Genomic DNA, 22,345 nt, shown 5'->3' with positions numbered 1-22,345 from the left:
TCCAACATCTTCCAGTGGTGAGCTATGTAGGAGATATTCTCTCCACGCACTACTGCTTTACCCGCATACCAAAAAAGAATGGGGTCATTTTAATGTTCTTGATTTCGTTGAGAATAGGCCAGCCATTGATCCCGCAGAAATTCTTGAAATTTCGACTTACCCTTTTTCTTGCTGCGATCTCCATATTTAGAGGAAGATGCGGAGGATGCCCAAGACAGCACAATCCATAAAGGGGTGTGATCCGAAATACTAATCTCCTCAATCCCTGCATCCAACATCTTGGAAAGGCATGGTCGCTCAAAAACAGGTAATCCAACTGGGCATATGACACATGGGCACGCGAGAGATGTGTGAACTCAGGTTCAGTGGGATTGAGAGTTCTCCACACATCTACCACGCGCAGTGAAGTTTCTAAGAACCCGATACCTTTACTGGGCAGGCGAGATGTGCGTGTCCCACGCAAGGAGTCCAATGTTGGGTCCCTGACGGCGTTAAAATCCCCCCCCCCCCCACTACAAACACATAATCCAAATAAGGCACAAGCTGGCTGTAGACTTCCCTGAAAAAAGCGGGAGAGTAAGTATTTGGGGCATTTTTTATTTATTTTATTTATTTATTTGTGTTTTTCTATACCGGCATTCACGGAAGTTCGTATCATGTCGGTTTACATAAAACATTATAACGTACATAGCTAAAATGTAAGAGTATACATTACAAAAGTATAACAAGTGCATAGAAGAAAAAGTTACAATAAAACAGGGGTTATTCTAACTGGGATTAGAGTTAGAGGAGAGATAAAAAGTTTAACAAGAAGTAAAACATTGTAGTGATTGGTTGGTATTGCCTGTTTCAGTTTAATAGAAGATGCTCAGTGTTGCTGCATTTGATGGAAGTGAATCATTAAGGGTCCGGAAATGCTTTCATGAACAGCCATGTTTTAAGTCTCTTCCTGAAGGTTGGAAGACATGGTTCCTGTCGTAATTCTAAGGGGATTGAGTTCCATAGTGGGGGACCTGCTGTGGAGAAGGCCCGATCTCTCAATGTTATATGTTGGGTAGTATTGTTGTGAGGTACCTGTAGATATTCTCTATATGCTTCTCTGATGGGTCTGTTGGAGGAGTGTTTTTTGAGAGCTATTTGTAGATGGAGTGGAGCCAGTCCATGGATATTTTTGTAGATTGTGGTGAGGGACTTATGAATTATTCTGTAGTGGATTGGTAACCAGTGAAGGTCTTTGAGGACTGGTGTAATGTGATCTCTTCTCCTTTTGTTTGTTAGAATTCTTGCTGCCGTGTTCTGTATCATTTGGAGAGGCATATATGTTACACAAGACTAGTGGGGTGTTGTAATAGTCTGCAATTAAGATGATGTAGCGACCTTGCGGATCTTTAATTTCCCGTTTGATGTAAATGGGGAGCCGCTTATGAATGAGCACTGCGACCCCTGCAGATCTAGTAGATGCAGAGGCATAGTGTACCTCCCCCACCCAACCCTGTTTCAATTTCATGTGTTCTAGATCAGAAAGAAGGGTTTCCTGTAAAAGGGCGATATCAGTACATTTTCGCTGCAATGCAGTGCAGATCTTGGTGTGCTTAATAGGGGAGTGAATTCCACAAACATTCCACGAAACCACTCAGATCTTGGAGCTCATCAAAACTCTAAAGGAAATAATAGGAATGAGAAACGACAACATATAGTGCAAGGGGGCGACGCTCTCCCAGCCGGAGCATCCCCCCCAGGATACAGAGAACCCGGATCCCACACAACCAGAAACATCATAAGTGCCAAGAAGATCCCTTTGCGATTACCCATGTGCCCCACCCACCCCCCTGTTCAAAGGCCCCTATCCCCAGTGACAAATCGCGACCAGGGAAAAATCACCTCTCTGCGGACCAAGCCCCTCCCCCAGCCCACCCATGTTAAGAATGACCTGACAAACCGGTGAACCATTCAAACAAGTCTCAGATCCGGGAAGCCAAGCAAGGATATCGCGACTTGCCTTCCATGAGACCCAGAGTTCACGTCTCACAGCCACTCCAGCCAACCCAGAAAGGAGAGAAAAAAAATAAAAGGGCGAGAACCCCTTAGTTGTGGTTGAAACCGGCGGTGTGATCCACTACAGTCAACTGTAGCTACATAGAAACTTGCAGGCGACCCAATCCACATCGCAATCTGGGTCTGTGGATGGAACAGACGAACCCAAAAAGCCAGGCTTACGCCCTACTGGGCCAGGACACTTCGCCACAGCCAGGAAGGAATCGCAAGGCACAACGCCTATACAAACTGTTACAGGGAGACAGAGTACAAACATGAAGACAGAAAACTTCGCCTCCATCGCTGCCCTCAATCAAGTAAACAATTACATGCAGATTGCAGAATTTTTATGAGGTTACCCTGAGCTTTCCCTCACGGGCAGGCAGGAAGTGTGAGCATAATAGCAGGGAGCTTGAAACAAAACATCAAATTGTCTGCAGTGCCCGAGAATGCTAAATACCCCAAATAGGTGCGGCGTTGCAGGGTCACAAAGCAGCTCGTCTCCGTGCACCTTCTCATGTTGCCTCAGCCACAGCTGCGCCGGTTGCTTTGGCGGTTGAGCCCTGACATATTGCTGAAGCTCTTGGGCCTCTGTGAACCAGCGGGTCCCCGACGGCGTTTGTACCCGGACTTTCACCGGATATAGAATTATAGCCTTTTGACCCAGGGCAAATAGCTGAGAGCACATTAGGGCCAAAATGTGGTGCTGGGCTGATAAAGAATCTTGGAAAACTAGGACTTTTTTTTTTATATTCTTTATTTAATCATTTTACATTTTTACATAAAATTATCCTTCCATTAATAAGATATAATCCAACATTCTAAATGAACTAAATCATTTAACATTCTTGAATAATTTTTAAGCCTTTAATCTAAATTAAATCTAACATATATGATATTTGGTAGGATATTTTAACTTAACCATATTGATTAGAAAAACCTAAAAGAGGTGATCAACATTTAACAGGAGTACTAACATAATATCAATAAAGATTGGGCTTAACATAGACTACAGTGATATATTCCAAATCAGACCTTCTTCCTTTTAGGCTTGGGTAGTTGACAAAGCGGATTTATGGGCCTCGATAAACTGTCGCAGCTGGTCAACTTGAAAGAATACAAATGTTTCCTCCCCTTTCTTTAAAATACAATGAGAGGGATATCTTAACGAAAAGGAAAATCCTAGGGAGGTTACACTTTGCCTTAAGAATAAAAATTCTTTTCTATGGTATTGTGTAATTGGTGCCATATCTGGGTACATTTTTACCTCTTGATCACAGAAATTAACAGGAAACTTTCTGAAATAATTTCTCATTACTGTAGTTACATCCTGAGTAGAGATAAAAGATACTAAGAGAACTTTTACGCTCTATAACCTCGAAATTGGACGATTCAAGGAAACTCGTTAAATTAGATGGAATTTCTATGTTCACATTTTCATTTCTAACCATTGCTCTATTTGGAAGAAATCTGCACACTTTTATTGAGGGCATATTTTGATCAGTAAAACCCAGACAAATGGTCAGAAATCTTTTCAATGTTGTATATAGAGTTTCTCCCATAATTTTGGGAAAATTTAAAATCCTCAAATTTAATTGCCTCAGTCCATTTTCTAATATCTCTAGACATTTAGAGGTAGAAAGTTGCTCTTTAATTATCACAGAGTTCACAGTAGTATTCATTTGTACCCTCTTCTCAATTTCTAACATCTTATTTGTCAGAGTTGTTTCCTGCTCTTGAAGTCCCAAAATCTTCCCTTGTATATTATAATTTAGGGAGTCTACCTTTTTTTCCAGCCGGTTTAAAGAGGACCTCTGGTCCGCTGTAAGGTCCCAAGGGTTACCGCCTCCGGCCTTGATATCCCCGGTGTCGACTCACCCTGTTACCAAACTCCCGATGTTCTCTCCGGCTTCCAAATCCTAAACCTCTCCCAGGAAGGAGAAGTCTAGGAATGAGCCTCTCTCCACCAATTTCTTGGTTTACTAGCGGGTGGACCGGCACATCTCCGCTTCCTCGTTCCGGGGTCTCCCCCCCCCCCCCCCCAAACTCGGCGCTCCGGCCACGTCATCCAGTTGCACCTGAGCGGATTCCCCAGACTGGTCACGTTGCGCCGGAGGCGCACGAAGGTCAGGGCTGAGGGACACCTCCAGCGACGCAACTTGCTCTCCTGATGCAGCGCTCGCAATGGGTACCCCGGCTCCCTCCACACTCACTGCTTGGGTCAGGAATCGAACTATGTCCAACTGACTGGGACCAGGTAAGGGTTCTGAGGGGAAAACCCTCACTTTTCCCTTCCTCGTAGAAGGCATTTCTCATTTGGGGATTGAGTTAAAGAAAGCTTGAGGTAGCTGGCGTTTCTCTGACCTGCTACGCCGCCATCTTGATCCAAAACTAGGACCTTAACTTTAGCGTGGCTTAGTGTGTGCCCTTGTCGGATGGCTCTGAGAATCTCTGACTTATGGGCGAAGTTTAATATCTTCGCAATAACCACCCGCGGTTTTCCTCCCTCCTCTTGCCGGGGACCCAGCCGATGAGCATGCTCAACTCGTAGGGGCCCATTTACCTCAGAGATTTTAAGTTCAGCTGTGAGCCACTGCTTGAGGAAGTGGGGAGTTTATTCTCCTCTATTGATTCCGGCAAGCCGACGAAACGCAAATTTGACCGCTGAGTGCGGTTCTCTTGTTCTTCCAATTTGGCAGTGTGCTTTTCTACAGCGGCTTTCAAGGCTGCGAGATCGCTCTGGGTCATGTGGAGGCTATCTTGGGTATCGGCTACTCGCGTCTCCATTTCTTGTACCCGCTTTTCAAAGCTCGCCAGACCCACCGACAGCTCAGTGATCTGCGAGGATATTTTTTTGAGCTCTGGAGATAGAGCTTCCACCACTCCCGCCTTCATTTCCGCAACCAAGCCGGACAGAGGTACCGCTGCAATGGTCGGCCCGCTCTCTTCCTCCATTGGCTGCTCTGCCACCCTCGCCTTATCTTTGTCCTTTTTACTGCCCCGCACCGCCAAAGCCAAGCCCAGCTCCTCAGGAATCTAGACAGCCGTGTTTGTCAATCGAAATTGCAGGTTGATTTAGTAGGATGGGGGTGGATGCGGCAATCAGGCCCGGAGAAGGGAGAGATCATATCCACTCCCTTCAACACGTCACGTGATCTCCCCTGATCTATCATTTAAGAAACATGTAAAGAGTCTCGTACAAAAGTCATATTGGAAATTTTGTATGTTGAGAAGATTGAAGCCGTTCTTAGAAGGACCAGATTTTAGAACTCTGTTACAGGCTTTAATCATATCACCACTTCACTACTGTAATTCTTTATTTTTAGGCTTGCCTGCTTATACCATTAAGGCAATCCAAGTTATTCAGAATTCTGCAGCCCATATTCTTACAGGGACCTCAAAATTTGAGCATATTACTTCCATCTTAAATGATCTTCATTGGCTCCCTATAGAATTTCAGATATGTTACAATGTACAGGTCATGATTCAAAATGCTTTGAAGCATTAAATCCCCTTTATACATTAACTCTTTATTAAAAATCTGTCATCGCAGAAGAAGCTTAAGATCCAGCCTTGTAGATGTCCCTAATCACAATACAGTTCAACTTGGAGAATCAGGGGAGAGATTATTCTCAATAGCAGGCCTCATGCTTTGGAACAGTCCACCTGTGGCATTATAGAAACATATATATATAGAAACATAGAAATGACGGCAGAAGAAGACCAAACGGCCCATCCAGTCTGCCCAGCAAGCTACGCACTTTATCCATTTTTTTCCTTTTTTCTCTCCCACCTGTTACTATTGGCTTCCAGTACCCTCCAGCTCTAATTCCCCTCCACCCCACCACCAATTTAGAGAGCAGCGCCGTATCTGCATCCAAGTGAACGTATTACAGAAGCAGCAATGCATTAAAATGTTCAAGAAACAATTAAAAACTCATCTGTTTCAAATAGCATTTTATTAGCAGTTTTCGATGACCGTAAAGGTATTTTATATTGTGGCAGACTTTAACTAATAGTAGTGTTTTAAGAATAGCTCAGATTTGTTTTTTATGTTTTATTTGCATTATGTTGTAGTATGGTAATTTGTTTTATGCAAATTATGTGCTGTGATTTTTAGCTTTTATTAATTTGTTTTTTCAATTTAAATGTTTAGTTTTTTTGTTTTATGTAATTTTATGAATGTTTACTTGTTAGCTGCCCAAAACATGGGATGGTGCAATATAAAAATGTTGTAAATAAACTGTGGGTATATGTAAGTATATGTCAGGACCCCATAAGTGGGAACAGCAGGCTGGAGCCCTCCAGGGAAAAATATGCTGGCTGTGAAAAGCTGAGGAAGCAGTAGTATTATAGGCAGTGCAGTAGTACTGTCTGTAGTATATTCGGGGTTGGGGTTTTTGGTTAAAAAGTGGCAGGCCATCCCACCACCCCAGCAATAACCAGGCAACATAGAAAAATATTTTTTTGTAAACTGTATACTAAGGCTTATAATCTGGACTATTTTTATTCTAAGATTTTGTATTTTTTTCTATATTTCATATTTTGATAATTATTCACTGAGAAAGATGTCATGAAATCTGTCAAGGATTGCTAAATGAATGCATACACACACAGTGATAAAATTGTAGTGAATATTAGATGGGAAAATTCTCTAGAGGGTCTTTTTTCTGTTTTTTGATATGTTGTATTTCATAGGTTTTATCAGGTATTTTTCATTTTGTGTCATACTCTTCTATAGAAGGTATGTAAAAGGCTTGTGTTGTCACACCTTCGTGTTGTGACCATCAGGTGGCACCCGGAACACTGTGCAAAGACAATATGCCCTGTCTCTGGCTTCCATCCCCCACACACATACATACAGCCACAAGCTGCCCCATGCACACAGGCTCCCCTACACAAACACATACTCATACACTCAGACTTCCATCCTCCAAATACAGATGCAGGCTCCCACACACACCCACATACATATACACAGTCTTCCATACACACACACACACCATATATCCATACAGGCTCCTCCACATTCACATACAAACATACAGGCTCCCACTTGCACATACACTCACACGTACACACATACAATTGTGCACACACACACAAAACCTCTTCTTCAGCCACTGTCAGATCCCTTCTTTATCCACTGTGGAATGGTGTCCATGGCAGCTCTTTCCTTTGACAACTGTGGAATTGTGACATTCCACTGCAGCAGGGAGTTCATGGGTCAATACCTCTGACAGGTTCCTGCTGGAGTAAAAGTGATGTAATCCACTTGCACCTAAGGTAAATCTAACACCAAAAGTTAAAAGCATGATATTTGAGATGAACAAGGCTATATCCATATTATGGTGTCATCTATTGATTTTACAGGCATAAATCTATTGCAGTATCTTGCAGCAAAATTAATTAAGAGAATCCTACCAACCAGGATACAAGGCTAAAAGCAGAATAAAGCGAGGAAGACTAAGCCACTATGGTTAATACATCCCATAAATTATAGCCCATTAACATGCTGGCCTACAGTTGATAAGCTGTTCAGTGCAATAGAGGCAGGTAGAGTTGATGTTATCACATATTCTAATACCACCTTGGCAATAGAACAGAAAGGTAATAGGAAGAGGAGTATATGGAACTAAAGACAGTTGATGCTGAATAAAGCCATTATGACCAGTTATATAAATAGTCGAAACCGCCATATAGCATGGATTGACTGTAGGAAAGATTTTTAAAAAATGTACAGTCTGCATAGGTTGGGTACATAATGAGCACACTTAAAAATTAAAAACAAACAATACGAACATAAGAAATTGTCATGCTGGGTCAGACCAAGGGTCCATCAAGCCCAGCATCCTGTTTCCAACAGAGGCCAAACCAGGCCACAAGAACCTGGCAAGTAACCAAACACTAAGAAGATCCCATGCTACTGATGCCAGTAATAGCAGAGGCCATTTCCTAAGTTAACTTGATTAATAGCAGTTAATGGACTTCTTCTCCAAGAACTTATCCAAACCTTTTTTAAACCCAGCTACACTAACTGCACTAACCACATCATAGAAACATATAGAAACATAGAAGTGACAGCAGAAGAAGACCAAACGGCCCATCCAGTCTGCCCAGCAAGCTTTCACACCTATTTGTTTTCATAATCTGTTACTCTGACCGCTGAGGTCAGGGCTCTTATTGGTAACTTTTTGGTTCCAATTTCCTTCCACCCCCCACCATCGATGCAGACAGCAGTGCTGGAACTGCATCTAAGTGAAGTATCTAGCTAATTTGGTTTGGGGTAGTAACCGCAGTAATAAGCAAGCTACTCCCATTTGTTTACCTTGCATGTGCAATTCAGCCATTGTTGGTTGTCTGAATAAAAATCCTCTTTACTTAATTCCCTCTGTTGCTGAAGCAATGAGCTGCGCTGGATATTTATTCCAAGACAAGTATCATGCTTAATTGATTCGGGGTAGTAGCCACCATAACAAGCAAGCTACACCCATGCTTATTTGTTTACCCAGACTATGTAATTCATTCCTTGTTGGTTGATGCTGATATAAATCATCTTTTCTTCATTCTCTCTGCCGTTGAAGCAGAGAGCTCTATGTTGGATGTGCATTGCAAGTGAAGTATCAGGCTTAATTGATTCGGGGGTAGTAAGCACCGTAACAAGCCAGCTACGCCTATGCTTATCTGTTTACCCAGACTATGTAATTCATTCCTTGTTGGTTGATGCTGAATATAAATCATCTTTTCTTCATTTTCCCTGCCGTTGAAGGAGAGAGCTATGCTGGATGTGCATTGAAAGTGAAGTATCAGGTTTATTTGATTTGAGGTAGTAACCACCGTAACAAGCCAGCTACTCCCCCGCTTTTTTGTGGATGCAAATCCTTTTTTCCGCATTTCCTCTTGCCGTTGAAGCATAGAGCAATATTGGAGTCTCATTAACTGTGTGTATGTTTATTGAATAAGGATATTAATCTCCAGGTAGTAGCCGTCATTCCCGCAAGCAAGCCACCCCTTGCCTCTTCTCTTCATTCACATCCTCTAGACTTTATGGATCCACAGTGTTTATCCCACGCCCCTTTGAAATCCTTCAGTTTTGGTCTTCACCACTTCCTCCGGAAGGGCATTCCAGGCATCCACCACCCTCTCCGTGAAGAAATACTTCCTGACATTGGTTCTGAGTCTTCCTCCCTGGAGTTTTAAATCATGACCCCTGGTTCTGCTGATTTTTTTGCAATGGAAAAGGTTTGTCATTGTCTTTGGATCATTAAAACCTTTCAAGTATCTGAAAGTTTGAATCATATCACCCCTGCTCCTCCTTTCCTCCAGGGTGTACATATTTAGATTCTTCAGTCTCTCCTCATAAGTCATTCTATGAAGACCTTCCACCTTTTTGGTCGCCCTTCTCTGGACCGCCTCCATCCTGTCTCTGTCCCTTCGGAGATACGGTCTCCAGAACTGAACACAGTACTCCAGGTGAGGCCTCACCAAGGACCTGTACAGGGGGATTATCACTTCCCTTTTCTTACTCGATATTCCTCTCTCTATGCAGCCCAGCATTCTCCTGGCTTTAACTATCGCCTTGTCACATTGTTTCGCCAACTTCAGATCATTAGACTATCACCCCAAGGTCTCTCTTCTGCTCTGTACATATCAGCCCTACTCCCCCCATCGAATACAGTTCTTTCGGATTTCCACACCCCATGTGCATGACTCTGCACTTCTTGGCATTGAATCTCAGCTGCCATATCTTTGACCATTCTTCCAGCTTCCTTAAATCCCGTCTCATTCTCTCCACTCCTTCCGGCGTGTCCACTCTGTTGCAGATCTTAGTGTCATCCGCAAAAAGACAAACCTTACCTTCTATCCCATCCGCAATGTCGCTCACAAAGATATTGAACAGGACCGGTCCCAACTCCAATCCCTGCGGCACTCCGCTCAACACCGCTCTCTCTACAGAGTAAGTTCCATTTACCACCACACATTGTTTTCTGTCCGTCAACCAGTTTGCAATCCAGGTCACCACCTCGGCACTCACTCCTAAGCTTCTTATTTTATTCACCAGTCTCCTGTGCGGGACCGTATCAAAAGCCTTGCTGAAATCCAAGTAGATGACATCGAGCTCTCTTCCTTGATCCAATTCCTTAGTTACCCAGTCAAAAAAGTCAATCAGATTTGTCTGACAGGATCTTCCCCTGGTGAATCCATGCTGCCTCCGGTCCAGCAATTCTTGCGACTGTAGATAGTTCACTATTCTTTCTTTCAACAGTGATTCCAATTCTTTCCCCACCACCGAGCTGAGGCTGACTGGTCTCTAGTTACCAGCCTCTTCTCTGTTCCCACTCTTGTGAAGCGGGACCACCACCGCTCTTCTCCAATCACTCGGCACCACTCCCATTTCTAAGGATCTATTGAACAGGTCACACAGCGGACCCGCCAGCACATCTCTAAGCTTCCTCAGTATTCTGGGATGAACCTCATCAGGCCCCATGGCTTTGTCCACTTTCAGTTTCCCCAACTCTTCCCATACATTCTCTACTGTAAATGAAGTTACATCTACTCCATTCCCCTCCAGTTTCTTGTTAACTAGCGACGGTCCTTCTCCAGGGTCCTCTTTAGTGAACACCGAACTGAAGTATTTGTTTAATATTTATTCCAGAGCTTTATTGTGCGTTGAGTGAGAATTTTTTCCGATTAGTCTTAAATGTGCTATTTGCTAACTTCATGGAATGCCCCCTTGTCCTTCTATTATCCGAAAGTGTAAATAACCAATTCACATCTACTCATTCAAGACCTCTCATTATTTTAAAGACCTCTGTTATATCCCCCCTGAATGGCCCTAACCTCTTCAGCCTTTCCTCATAGGGGAGCTGTTCCATTCCCTTTATCATTTTGGTTGCCCTTCTCTGTACCTTCTCAATCACAACTATATCTTTTTTGAGATGTGGCAACCAGAATTGTACACCGTGTTCAAGGTGCAGTCTCACCATGGAGCAATACAGAGGCATTGACATTTTCTGTTTTGTTAACCATTCCCTTCTTAACAATTCCTAACATTGTTTGCTTTTTTGACTGCTGCAGCACACTGAGCCAATGATTTCAAAGTATTATCCACTATCGCGCCTAGACTTTTTTCCTGGGTGGTAGATCCTAATATGGAACCTAACATTGTGTAACTACAGCAAGGGTTATTATTCCCTATATGCAACACCTTGCACTTGTCCACATTAAATTTCATCTGCAATTTGGATGCCCAATCTTCCAGTCTCACAAGGTCCTCCTGCAATGTATCACAATCTGCTTGTGATTTAACTACTCTGAATAATTTTTTATCATCTGCAAATTTGATAACCTCGTATTACTTTCCAAATCATTTATAAATATATTGAAAAGCACCAGTGCAAGAACAGATCCCTGAGGCACTCCACTGTTTACCCTCTTCCACTGAGAAAATTGACCATTTAATCCTACTCTCCGTTTCCTGTCTTTTAACCAGCTTGTAATCCACTAAAGGAGATCTCCTCCTATCCCATGACTTTTTAGTTTTCTTAGAAGCCTCTAATGAGAAACTTTGTCAAGCACCTTTTGAAAATCCAAATACACTACATCTACCGGTTCACCTTTATCCACATGTTTATTAACCCTTTCAAAAAAATGAAGCAGGTTTGTGAGGCAAGACTTGCCTTGGGTAAATCCATGCTGACTGTGTTCCATTAAACCATGTCTTTCTATATGCTTTGTGTTTTTGATCTTTAGAATAGTTTCCACTATTGTTCCCAGCACTGAAGTCAGGCTCACTGATCTATAGTTTCCAGGATCACCCCTGGTGCCCATTCAGGTCTAATGGATGATTTTAATGATAGGTTACAAATTTTTACTAAAGGATCTGAAATTTCATTTTTTAGTTCCTTCAGAACCCTAAGATGCATACCATCCTGGCCAGGTGATTTACTACACTTTAGTTTGTCAATCACTCCTATCACAACTTCCAGGTTCACAGTGATTTGGTTCAGTCTGTCTGAATCATTACCCATGAAAACCTTCTTCGGAACGGGTATCTTCCCACATCCTCTTCAATAAACACCGAAGCAAAGAAATCATTTAATCTTTGGGCGATGACCTTATCTTCTCTAAGTGCCCCTTTAACCCCTCTATCATTTAATGGTCCAACTGACTCCCTCGCAGGCTTTCTGCTTTGAATATATTTTTAAAAGTTTTAACTGTGAGTTTTTCCCTCTACGGCCGACGTCTTTTCAAATTCTCTCTTGGCTTGTCTTATCAGTGTCTTACATTTAACTTGCCAATGTTTATGCTTTATCCTATTTTCTTCTGTTGGATCCTTCTTCCAATTTTTGAATGAAGATCTTTTTGCTAAAATAGCCTCTTTCACCTCATCTTTTCACCATGCTGGTAATTTTGCCTTCCTTCCACCTTTCTTGATGTGTGGAATACATCAGGACTGTGCTTCTAGGATGGTATTTTTTAAGAATGTCCACGCTTGTTGCACACTTTTTGTCTTTGTAGCTGCTCCTTTCATTTTTTTCTATTTTTCTCATTTTATCAAAGTTTCCCTATTGAAAGTTTAGCACTAGAGCCATGGATTTGCTTACTGTCACCCTTCCAGTCATTAATTCAATTTTGATCATATTATGATCACTATTGCCAAGTGGCCCCACTACTGTTACCTCTCTCACCAAATCCTGTGCTCCTCTGAGAGATCTAAAATTGCTCCCTCTCTCATTGGTTCCTGAATGAATTGCTTAATAAAACTGTTATTTATTCCACCCAGGAACTTTATCTCTCTAGCATGTCCTGATGATACATTTACCCAGTCAATATTGGGGTAATTGAAATCTCCCCTTATTACTTCACTACTAATTTGGTTAGCTTCCCTAATTTCTCTTAGCATTTCGCTGTCCATCTCACCATCTTGGCCAAGTGGACGGTAGTATACTCCTATCACTCTACTCTTCCCCAACCCACAAGGGATTTCTACCCATAAAGATTAGATTGTTCATTTAGTCTCATGCAGAATCTTTATCCTGTTGGACTCTTTGCCATTCCCAGACATAAAGCGCCACACCTCCTCCCGGGTGCTCCTCTCTGTCATTGCGATATAATTTGTACCCCGGTATAGCACTGTCCCATTGGTTATCCTCCTTCCACCATGTCTCTGAGATGCCAATTAAGTCTGTTATCATTCACTGCTGTACATTCTAATTCTCCCATCTTACTTTGTAGACTTCTGGCATTAGCATACAAACATTTCAAAGTATGTTTTTGTTTGTATTTCCATTCTTTTTAATTGATAGGGATAAATTGGAATTTTTTAGCTCAGGTGAGTTTTTAGTTACAGGCACTTGGACTACTTTTCTTATTATTGGAACCTCACTGTTGGGATGCCCTAATTCTAATGCATCATCAATATCCTTTGAAAATACCTCCCTCTGAACCATGGGCTGCTGAGCGACTGTTGGCTTTCCCCTTTGTTCTATCTCATTTTTAAAGGTTAACGCCAGCAGTCTGGTTCCACCCTGGTTAAGGTGGAGCCCATCCCTTTGGAAAAGACTCCCCCCTTCCCTAAAAGGATCCCCAGTTCCTTACAAAACTGAATCCCTCTTCCTTGCACCATTGTCTCATCCTCACATTGAGACTCCTGTGCTCTGCCTGCCTCTGGGGACCTGTGTGTGGAACAGGGAGCATTTCAGAGTTCCTCTGATCCCCTCTCTCTCACTCCTCAGCATCTTTGATCCTCTGACTCACTCTTTTCCCCTCTCCACCAAATATCCCAAAGCATCTCTCTTTTTTTGCCCTCCCACATCCCATCACTCACTCTCCTTACCCTCGCTTTGATTCTTTCACCCCCAAATCCCCTTATTCTTCTTGGTCCTTTCGCTCTCACAGTGTGTCACCAGCAGCAAAGGGTGGCAGAGTTTGGGATGGTGAAGTGATAAGCAGGAAGCCAACACACCTAAATGTGGTAGAAGCAGTGGGGCTGAAAGGCATTTTTATTTTTAACCTTAGCTGTTATCCTCCTTGCCCTCCTAAATTGTACTGGGAAATTGCATAAAAATCAAAGCCATGTTTCAGGGCAGGCAGCTCTAATGCACTCTTCTTTGTTTTTGCCATGGGCTGGGGAGCCATAAATAATAGGGATGTGCGAAGCCCGAACCTTTTGGTTCAGGCTTTGTTTCCGGCCCACTGCGGGAAATATTGTATTTCCCGCAGTTCGGGTCTTTGAAATTCGGGAAAACCCAAATGTGTGTGCTAACATTTTAACGTTAGTGCGTACTAATGGGGAGTTAGCGCGCACTAACTCGAAAATGAATTTTTCTCGAAATTTTGGGAAAAATTTGTTTGGGTTTTGGGCTCCCCGAACCAGGATGAATTAGGCAATTTCAATGAAATTGCCAAATTCTTCCTAAACGAATGCACATCCTTAATAAATAATCCATGCAAAGCCAACTACTGACTGTTTTGTTTCCTCAGGGGAGCCAGAATTGATATTTACTGTCGGCTCCGCTTTCTCAGGTCCCAGAAAAAAAGTGTCAAAATGCCATTCTAGATTGTTCTACTGGAAATTAAGTCCTTAGTAAGGAACACAAAAAAGGGGTTGAATTAGCATAAATCTGAACATTGTAAGCAGTAGAGCAAATTCATCTTGGCCAGGGCTGAAGCCTTTACGATTGGCACTATTCACACATTTCAGACTTGTGCTAATTCAACCCTTTTTTATGTCTGTTCTTTTCTCTAAAGTGTCTGCTTTAGCATCATCCCTTCCCCTTCTGTTCCCTCCAATATAGAAGGAGAGGTGGGTGGGGAGGAGGAACAAGAAGCTGGCTCAGGGAGAGAAGTGTCTATTCTCTTCTCTATCAAGCTGATGCAATATCGACACTTAGAAAACAGGCGCTCAATGCTGAGCGCCCGCTTTCCTAACGCACGCCCAACCACTCTCCTGGGCACCCGATGTAATATTTAAATGACCTGCCAAGCTAAAAAGGATGCACTAGGGAGAAGTGTGCATCCCTAGCACAACCTTGATATTGGGCATGCAGGAGACATGGGCTGGGTGCCCAGCGGCTGACCTAAGCTAACCCCCCCCCCCCCCCCCCCCCTAGGTCTGGCTCGATGGGCCAAGCGGTTCGGGTCGGACCCAGAGGTCCTGTAAATGAAATTGGAAATTCAAGGTCTGTATAATAAAAATGCCCTTGCCAGGCTGCCAATCTCCTTCTTCCCAGTCAGGAACCCCTGCTGGAGACCCTCCTCTGGTAGGGCTGTTCCCGATTTGAGCCTTTTCACTGACATTTGTCAGTGAAAAGGACCAATCCCCTTTCAGGAAGCCTTCTGAAAGGTGATTGGTCCTTTCACTAACATGTGACAGTGAACAGACCATTTGGCAATAAGTGAAGGAGTGAATAAATTAATATTAAGTGGCACTGCCGATTGGTCCTTTTACTGTCTCATGTCAGTGAAAGGTCCAATCACTTTTCAGAAGGCTGTCCTGAAAGGGGATTGGTCCTTTCACTGACAAATATCAGTGAAAAGGATCAGTGGGGAACAGCCCTGCCAGAGGAGGGTCTCTGGCAGGGCTTCTTGGTCAGAAGGGAGAAGATTTGCAGTCTGGCAAGGGTGGTTTTATCATACAGACCTTGGAAAACCAATTTCAGGTGTAGGACTCCCAGGTGTGACCCAAACCGCTTGGCCTATCGGAGCAGACCTTGGGGGTAGTCATCATTATTTATTTGTTCATTTTTACCTTACTCCTTTTTCTGTTCCTCCGATTTAATATTGCCATGATATTAAGTAGGAGCAAGTACAGAAAAACAGTATTTTCTGCTTTTCTATACACTTCTTGGGCTCTTCAAAAATTAATGCCTGCTCTGGGGCAGGCATTAATTTTTGGAGAGTAAAAATGTACACGTCTGGCACACTTTTTTTTTTTTTTTTTTTCAATCGAGGGAATAGCTAATAGCCTCCTCAACATGAATTTATGTGATGAGTGCTATTAACTACACGTGATTGGACGCACCTTTTGGATGTGCTAACCCCTGTTTTGCATAAGGGGTTATGGATATGCATCCAATCATGCATTGAGCCAGCGCACCATATTGCATCAGCCTGTATGTGCTCCAGGTTCACCCCCTCCTCTTCTCTTCCCTGCGGTCTACCTGAAGTGGAGGGGCTGAAGAACACCCCAACTGTTCTGCCTCTTTAGCCTGAAAATAAGTGCTAGAATTGTGTTCTTAGCCATTCCCCCACAAATTAAACCCTGTAATCTCTGCAGATAACACTGGTGTGATTTATGGAAGACTTCTGGAAACATTTTTTTCTCTGGGATTTAATTCATATTTGGATCCTGATCTCTGTACTGAGAAATTTTGTGCTAGAAATGATTTGAGTATAGATTTTCTAACCAAGCCTCTGACTCCTGTTTGTTTTATCTTAATGATCTTGTGTTGTAGCTTTGATTGCATTTACCCACCATCATCTGTGTGTTTTTGGAGGCTCCTCATAAAGGGGTTCCAGAAATACATTTTGTGACCTTATGGACATCCTAACTACACAGTCTTAACTAAGATGGCTTTCTATAGAACCTTTTCACCATGATCTGTACAGCATGAACAGTTTTTTTCTTCTCTGCTATTTTTTGTTTTCCTTTCCGGTCCCAGCAACCAGTTTTTTAAAATATGTTTTGTAAGACCATGCCATTTGATCCCTACCTGGAAAAGAGAGGGTAATGCTAGTTAGTAGTATTTCTGGTGGAGTCCATCCTACACAAGCCAGACTCTGTCATTGGCCTAAAGAGATCAATATTCCCCTCCTCTTTTTAATTTTTTTTAAAGGCATAAAATTGTTAAAATGTTACTCTGACTCCAGAATGGAGAGATCTGGAATTCCGTCAATCCTGCTGAGCTGTTTCCTCTACATCCTGAGTCACATGACAGGTCAAAAATCATGGCTGTAAAACCAAAGAGAGAAGAGAGCTCTGCTGACAGCCAAGTGTGCCGAAGCTAAGATAACTCAGAAAAAAGACTTTGTAACCACCTGATGCGAGAGAAATTATGCACTATAAAATATTTAGGTGCATGTATCTGAAGATATGAATCGAATATGATTGCAAGGCAAACACTCGGATAAGGCAACATAAAAAAAAAAATTGAAAACTGCTTCTCCCAGTTCTACGGTTTGCCCTTGTTCCAAACTATATTCTTTGGAGTGGGGAACATTTTTACAAGAATGTCAAATGCTGCAGTGAAAAGCACAAGAAATGATTTAATTTCAGTGGAAAGCGAGAACCCCAAGGAAGGAAAAGTAAGCAAAAATGCTGCGTCCCCAGATGAGGTAAGGAGTTCGTACTGAAATTATGCTGCACTAACTGAAACGCTAACTATATAGAGAGCTCCTAAAGACCCCTGTTAATGTATTACTTAAACGTAGTTCTTAACAAAGGTGATAGCAGGATTATGTTCGATGGACCTGTTACTCAGAACGACAAATGTGTGAAAGTTAACAAAAACTAAGTATAGGATTCTTCTAAAGCTGAAACAGTCGCGGGAGAGTTAAATAATAGTCTGTATGGGAGGGGTTACTCAAGATTTCCGTCTCCGATTCTGCCTTGGGGGACTGCTGCAGCCCTTCGTTCTAGCAACGAAGTTCATTTACCAGGAAATAGCCCCTAATAGAATATTAGACGCTTTTAAGACAGAAGGGCAAACCATCTCATTTTCCTTGTGGGAAAACTTATGTACATGCGTTGCAGGAGCTCGAGGAAAAAAGAGTGGGTTGCAGATATAGTAGCGTGGAGGGAGAGAGAGAGTTCATTTTCTAAATTGGAATATTTGTGAAGCGCAGGCTCATTTCTATTACACGCAAGTCCTTAGTATCAAGCTTAGTTTTGTGTTTTTTTTTTTGGTTTTTTTTAGCGTGGAACTCAAGTCAAATTTATTCAAGACCGGGTGCGCTGATTTGGAAGTAAACTTGGACTTGTTCCGTAGTCTTACTTTTACTTCTTACAGTCTTGCTGTGCTGCAAAACAAAGCTTTTTTTTTCCAGCAGGAATTGTGCTCCTGTGCTTTTCCCCCATTGCATAAGGCAAGTTACAGTACCTCTCCGATTCTCTTTGCAGCATTACTGAAATCGTCCTACATCTTTCAGCACAGATCTCACCCCACCCTCCTGACTGCTTTTTATTATTTTTCTATCTAAAGTGCTGTATTATTTTTTGTAGAGCCTTAAAGCAACATTAGCTCAATCACTTCAATACAACCCCCCCCCCCCCCTCATTCTCTCCTTTCCCCGGTGAGAGCAGCTGGGTGGTTCTGAGCTTTATGGGCCACAGCTGCAGGGAATAGGAGACTGGTTCATGGCTTAAGGCACCAAAAGGGGGCAAGAAAAAAAAAAGCAGAGGCCTTGGTATGGTTGGCCAGGTCCAGAGTGGTGATCCATCTCCATTGGTTGCATGCTGGGTGGGCCTGCTGACAGTTTCCGAGGTGGGGAGTTGCTGGGCTACTGCTGTGGCTTTAGTGCGTTCTGGTGGAGGGCAGTGTATGGGACAGTCTGGTGGAAGGCGGTGTATGGGACGTGTTGTGGCCTGCCCAATTGTGCTCCCTCAGGCAAATTTGAGGGAAGAAGTTGTGGAGAGCCATGATCAGGCACAACCACTGCAGGGCTGGCAGCCCATTTGATGATGCAGTTGCATCAAAATTTTTCTCTTTTGCCAAAACTTTGCTGGCAATGCTATGTTCATGCCTCTAGATCCACCTGGGACCACCATACGATCCTGTGAAGAGGCAGAATGCAGCCTTCTCTGGGTCTTCTTTGTATGATTCATGACACAGCTGTTTGGTAGGTGAGACCGGAGTCATTCCTTTTATTATGTAATCAAATAGGTGCCATAGCTGATGCTAAGAAGGGGAGAGTATTTGATCTCAGCAGCCCACACACCACAAAGGCCCCTGGTGCATGCTGCTTCCAGCTGGAAGCGTGAGCACATGATTTAATAGGGCCATCACACAGTCACTGCGCCACAGCAGGGAAACTTGGAGCTACTCTAACTGCAATAACGGAGCCCCAAGGCGTGGAGATCCATCCCCAAGTTTCTTCATTGGAGAAAAACAGCACTCCAGTGATAGGTAACCTATGCTTCCACCCAGCTTCTGGGTAAAGCAGTGGCAGAGAGGCTGGCCCAATGCTACACCCCGATTTGTCTGCATGAGAGGCTCCCTTTACTGGGTTCCTTTTGCCTATGGTGAGCTGGAAGGAGGAGGAGATTATTAATGTCTACAGCCTTTGTGTTGTGGAGCAGGCATCTGAGCAAGTTGGAGGCATTCTTGCAATCCCGAGTGTGCACTGTCGGTCTGCCACCTTGTGTCATCGCATTGATGGGCCGTAAGGAGCTGCTGCTCACGGTAGGAAATGCAGCCTGGTTCTCCCCATTGCTCTTGCCTGCATGTGTGTGGCAGCCAAGTAGGTCCCTTGTTTCAGGTCATCCCACCTGTGCCTGTATTTTTTTGGGTGGTGTGGTTCAGCTTCTGGTTGATCAGGGGGTGGAACATTGTGGGCTACATCCCCCTGGTTCTCTTCCTTTGGTTCCTGTATCAGATGTCTCTTGCAGCGGCTATCTTTAGTTCAATGATTAAGAACTCACAGGCCGATACAGTAAAGTTTGCGGGAGAGCGGGCGAGCCCCCGCTCTCCCGGCGTGCGCACAGGCCAGTGCTTATTTTTATTGCTATATTGGCTTTTTCATGCTTTTTATATTAACTATTTCAAATTGCTGTGCACAGTTTATACTTTGTATATTTGGAAAATTAATAAAGTTTAAAAAAAAAGGCATCAACAGCTCAAGGCACCATGAAAGGGGAAAGTAGCAGCAAAGGTGGAGGTAAAAACACCAAGGGTCAAAGCACAACAGAGTGGCATGAAGACCCCAAAGCATTGCAAGAGGTGCAAAGCAGCAATCCACAGTGGCAAGAATACCCCAAGGCTCCAAATGAGGGGCAAAGGGCACCAACAAAATTGGTATAAAGCCCTATGCTGGACAAAGCCAGAAGAAATCCCCGGAGGAAGTCTGTAGGGTGCAAATCTAAACTAAGACCTGTGTATAATGGACCTCTAAAAACTGGAAGATTGGGAACTTACTATCCGTGGGCAGGAACAAGTTAGAGGAAACTCCTGGAGGAGGCTTGATGTAATTTTCCTACAGCATTATTTGAGGAAAGGACTGGGGGTTCAGCTTTGGAGGTGGTCTTCCTCTTTGCTGTGCTACAATCCACTGAAGGGTAAATACTGGATGAGACCAATAGACAGTAAGAACCATAAGGGAAAGGAGTTTGAAAAAGTAGTCCAAGAGGGGACAAAACCATTAAAGATAACTAGGTATGATATAAGTAACACATTGGATTATCATAGCAAGACCAATAGTCGGCAAGTATCATAAGAGAAAAAGAATCTTGAAGTGTTGCGTTTGTGGCTGTTCTACGCCCTCACTCCACCCTCTCTACCTCTGTGGCAACTCCCTCCGAGTCTGATGGACGGCTTGCTGCTGCGGCGTCTCCATGCCGCTTCTCCCCAGCGTCCCCAGACCGGCAAGATGCTGTGGATCTGCCATGTTCCTGATGACGTAGGGTGAGCGCGCTCCGAAGTATAAGTAACACATTGGATTACTTACCAGCGAGGGCGCGAACCTCAGGGGCGTCCCCCTGTATTGATGTCATCTGCTTCCAACATATAAGGTCTTCACATTTGCTTACGATTTGAGTTAGCAAGGATTACGATTCGGACTCACTATGGATTCGTCCAAGCAACTCTGCCTCCTTGGAGGTACCAGGGGTACCCACTCCTCGGGGGCCTTGTTCTCTTTTCTCTATTTCAGGTTGCAGATAGGAACCGGTACTCGCTCCTCAAGGGCCCAATGTTCCTGAATACTCTGAAAATTCTCTACTGCCTGGAAGCTTTCGCAGATACAGACATTCGTGAGTTACCACCGCTCTCTCAGAGCTTTCCCTGGAACCAGGTACTCACTCCTCGAGGGCCTAACTCTTTCCAGCTACTGAGCCTCCTTAAGAATCTATGTGAGATTGTCATCTACTATTGGTTATGAATACAGCATACCCTGTCTACTCACTATCTATAGTCTCTCTACAGCTCAGCAACCCTGGGATTGCAGTTCCAACATCTGAGGGACTTCAGCCCTGCCGGGCATATCAGTTCACTACTGCCACCTCTGGTGGTTCTACTAACCTGTCTAATAAAAGAACTAACTGTGTCTGTCTCCATACCAAGTCTAGCCGGTGGTCCCTCTCAGGATATCCTCCTGGGGGTGCTGTCATCTGCCATCGGCCCAAGGATTCACCTATTTACATTCCTTTCCAGCTGAGTACCCTCTCTAGCACTCCGCTGGTACAGATTGCCAACTCAGCAGTCTATATCATAACAAGATTGCTAGTTCCGCCTACAGAGCATATCAGATTGCTAAACTCCTCCTTCCACGGGAGCCAGTCCCTGATTACTAACGCCGCACAGTGACTCATAACAGATTGCTGATTCCTCCCCCAACAGGAGTATCCAGCAACAGATTGCTAACTCCTTCCCACTTCAGGAGCAAAACCTACATGAAGGTAATGCCATTCCAGTCCTGGAGGAGAGGAAAATGTTTTTTTACTGCGTCCCAAGTTTGGTAAATTTCATTGTGAGTGGGCTGTTTTATCTAATCTGTCTGTTTGTGAAACAGTAACTGATTATACATCTGTTCCTTTTATATATCACTGTGTGATCAATAGTGAGTAAGAAAGAAGTTTTGTTTTCTATTTTATTGGATTTTAAATCTGATATATTGCTGATAATAGAGTTAAGGCACTCAGATGCAGATACTGTAAAATTGCACCAGATTTGCCCACCTGGGTATAAAACTTTTATCATGCTAGGGTTGGATGAAAGGGTGGCGGAGTGTTTTATTTTCTCAAGCAATTTTACATATTCAATGTACTCCACACAAGATGGATGTAGGCAGTGAAAGTTTGGTAGCAAATTTTGGTAATTGGGCCATTGCATTGGTTTATAGGACTCTTGGACAAGGAAGGATGCCACTTGACACTGTTTTAGATTTTATTTCTTCCTTGTACTTTCAGTACAAGTCTTTACTATTGGCTGGGGATTTTAATATACAAGTTGACTGCCCTTCTAAAGGACAAGTGAAAGATTTTTTTAGGGGCTAGAATGTCTATTGGTCTAACACAATTAGTTACCTTCCCAACTTATAGGGCACGACATTTTTTGGAATTAGTGTTATTTCCTACAGATCTTGTAAGTAAAGA

At 43.3% G+C, this 22,345-nt stretch overlaps 1 protein-coding gene across 4 annotated transcripts in view; it reads left to right on the top strand.

Moving 5' to 3' along the window:
• LOC115087300 (two pore calcium channel protein 1-like) overlaps nucleotides 1–22,345 on the top strand; it is a 225,122-nt gene that overhangs the window by 22,974 nt on the left and 179,803 nt on the right. Inside the window, exon 1 of one of the 4 annotated variants that reach the window (XM_029594327.1) lies at nucleotides 16,918–17,373. The exons of 2 other annotated variants lie outside the window; for them this stretch is intronic. In XM_029594327.1, coding sequence (XP_029450187.1) covers nucleotides 17,269–17,373 — 105 coding nt within the window. In that variant the 5' untranslated portion in view covers nucleotides 16,918–17,268. Of the gene's footprint in view, nucleotides 1–16,917; nucleotides 17,374–22,345 lie in introns of those variants that run through there. One more of the 4 variants, XM_029594323.1, reaches the window with a different exon arrangement.

Source organism: Rhinatrema bivittatum, chromosome 3 (assembly GCF_901001135.1).
Source record: "Rhinatrema bivittatum chromosome 3, aRhiBiv1.1, whole genome shotgun sequence".
Classification (NCBI taxonomy): Eukaryota; Metazoa; Chordata; class Amphibia; order Gymnophiona; family Rhinatrematidae; genus Rhinatrema; species Rhinatrema bivittatum.
Note: the sequence above shows the minus strand (reverse complement) of the source record. Positions and strands in the feature narration are given on the sequence as shown.